The 2739-nt window shown below is 39.7% G+C and overlaps 1 protein-coding gene across 1 annotated transcript; it reads left to right on the top strand.

Moving 5' to 3' along the window:
• Window positions 1-1210: 1210 nt before the first annotated feature.
• Window positions 1211-2288, top strand: LOC110036781 (60S ribosomal protein L13-1-like). Its single transcript, XM_020741308.1, has 2 exons — window positions 1211-1348; window positions 1908-2288. Exons 1-2 carry the CDS (start codon window positions 1211-1213, stop codon window positions 2286-2288), a joined length of 519 nt encoding a protein of 172 aa, XP_020596967.1.
• Window positions 2289-2739: the final 451 nt, after the last annotated feature.

Here is a 2739-nt window from a genome sequence, read left to right as displayed (position 1 = left end):
CAGCTTCTCCTCAAGACCTCAGGCTCTCTCTAGACTTCCTCCCTACTCATGAGATGGATGGAACTCTATTTATAGTGTTCTGGGTGCAATTAGTGTAGAAATATTAACCATTTTGTTCGGACGGTCCGGAGAGCTTCCCTCAATCATACAGTGTTTAATGGATATTTGAGTGTCTTAATGACGTCAGAATTGAGTGATCTTAGGCTCGTTGGATTCGTCTTGTCGAGCTGCTCGAATTAAGTATAAACTTGTCATATTTGACAACCCTTTGATCTTCCATATGTGTCCGGAAATTATCTAAGTTTGTTTCAATGACTTGATTTGGACTTCATTTGACTCGGATTGCGCTAGTTTTCATATCATTAGGTTCATCTCATCAAACCGGTCAGTTTGACTATAAGTTTGCTGAAATCGAAGCTCTTGATGACTTTTTATCAAGATTTAAATGTTTCCTGCTTAAAATATCATCTCGAGATTCGTGTGAGATGATGAAAATTTGTTGGTGGCGTATCAGTTGCCCCCCTATTTTTGGGCGAGACTATTTTTATCGTTCGAAAATATCAATATCCGAAGTATTTATGTATGTGTGTGTGTGTGTGTGTGTTACTTAGGTAATGTAAGAATAATGTTTATCCTTATATAAATAGAAAGTTAAACCCAACTTACTTGGATGATATATTTTGTTTCATGTGGGAGAGGGAGGTTTTGAACCTCGCCTAAAAAAAAATAAATAATATTTTTATAAAGAAATTTGAAGAGAAATTCGAATTAGAAAAGAAAATTAATAGGATTTGACCATCTTTTTTTTTTTTAATATGAAAAGTTTTTATTTATTATTATTTATGAGCATTTAATGCTTGCACTTTTTTTTAGATTTTCATATTAATGTGTATTTATTGGCTGATGTTCTTTTTGAGTCTATAAATAGGGGCCTGAAAGAGAAAGAGAGGGTAGAGGTGTGGGGGCGCGTCGCGGCCACACGTTGCGACGACACGATACGACAGTGCGACACAGCGAGGCAACGCGTTGCGACGGGCCGTTGCAGCAACGCGACGCGGCGATGTGACACGGGCGGGCAACATTTTGCGGTAGTGTGTCACGGCGATACGTTACGACTTGACAACGCGTTGCGACAGTGCGTCGCCGCGGCGCGGAGATGCATTGCAGTAGTACGTTGTGATGTCGTAACGCATTGTGGCGGTGCGTCACGATGACGCGTTGCGGCGGGGCAACACATTGTGATGGTGTGTCATGGCGACACATTGCAGCGCAGCGAGGTGTTGTGGCAGATTGTGGCGGCGGCGTTCTGGCGAAGTATCGCAGTGGCGTGAAGCGTTGGATGTCCAATGTTATGAAAGAAAGTAGGGGGTGGAGTCCTCAGTTGATTCAGGATTTCTCAAAAAAAAATCATTTTGCGTAGCAGTGAAGAGTTGCGGTGCAGAGTTGTGGTACCGAACTACGGTGCAGAGTTGAGGTGTCGAGTTGTAGTGCAGAGTTGCATTGAAAAGTTGCGACAAATATTTGTGGTGTCGAGTTACGACGCAGAGTTGCGGTGCAGAGTTGCAACAAAGAGTTAAGCTCTGAATGACTTTTTTATCAATATTTGAATATTTCTTACTTAAAATATGTCTCGAGATTCGTGTCAGATGTTGAATATTTGTTGGTGGCGTATCAACCCTTGAGAAGCTCAAGCTGATTTTCAAAATTTAATCAAAGTTGCTCACATTTACTACCTATAATAACTCTTATATATATTTTATCCAATTTGGGCTTCCATTTGTATTTTGTTTAGTCTCATGCCAATTATATTTTCTATTTGGTTTAAAAATTTGTAAATGTTGCAAATTTTGGAGATATCCGATGGTAGATGTTGACAATGAGTACAACATTTTTGGTATATTTTTTAGACTGCAAGAAATCCAAAAAAGCTTGCTTCCACAATTGGCATTGCAGTGGATCGTCGTCGTAAGAATCGCTCGTTGGAAGGTCTCCAAGCCAATGCTCAGAGGCTGAAGACATACAAGGCAAAGTTGGTCGTCTTCCCTCTGCGTGCTCGCAAGTTTAAGGCCGTGGATTCTGCACCGGAGGAACTTGATACAGCGACCCAGGTGAAGGCTAGCGCCTTGCCTATTGTCCACAGGAGGCCTTCAGTCGAGTTGTTGAAGGTTACTGAGGAGATGAAGGCATTTAGGGCTCACGAGAAGCTTCGGGTGGAGAGAATGAATGCTAGGCAGGTTGGCGCCAGGCTGAAGAAGGCCGCAGAAGCAGAGAAAGAAGAGAAGAAGTGAAAGCCTTTAGCCAATTAGGGTGTATGATTGGCCCATTTCCATACCTATCACACAATTTTTATGCATTTACATTTCTCATAAGTAAATTTACATATTTATACACATAGCACTAAAAATTCTAATATTTCATCAAAAGTAACACTGATATATATTTCAAATCATGCATAGTTTTAAAGCATCAAAGTGTTATGTACATAAATATGATCGTTTAGGTGTGAGATGTGAGATGGGAAAATACGTGACAATTGGGTGCCATGTATGTAAATTTTCCTATATTTATTCTTAGGTTGTTTTATGTGTATTAATTTGATAAAAGATTTCAAATGACGAGATGATTATGATTTGTCTCTTGATCAGTGATTACCCACAAATTAATATAGTTTAATTAGGTGCCATTGCAAACATAGCACACTACTTATAAATTTTAACGCTCTTTCATCCATTTTTCAAA

This window comes from Phalaenopsis equestris, unplaced genomic scaffold (assembly GCF_001263595.1).
Source record: "Phalaenopsis equestris unplaced genomic scaffold, ASM126359v1 Scaffold210867, whole genome shotgun sequence".
Taxonomy (NCBI): Eukaryota; Viridiplantae; Streptophyta; class Magnoliopsida; order Asparagales; family Orchidaceae; genus Phalaenopsis; species Phalaenopsis equestris.
Note: the sequence above shows the minus strand (reverse complement) of the source record. Positions and strands in the feature narration are given on the sequence as shown.

Excerpts from the sequence above, each read along its gene's own strand:
- LOC110036781 (XM_020741308.1), top strand. The coding sequence starts at position 1,211 with ATGACGCGTTGCGGCGGGGCAACACATTGTGATGGTGTGTCATGGCGA. Across the intron at positions 1,349-1,907 it reads TGAAGCGTTGGATGTCCAAT|ACTGCAAGAAATCCAAAAAA; the intron begins GTTATGAAAGAA and ends TATATTTTTTAG.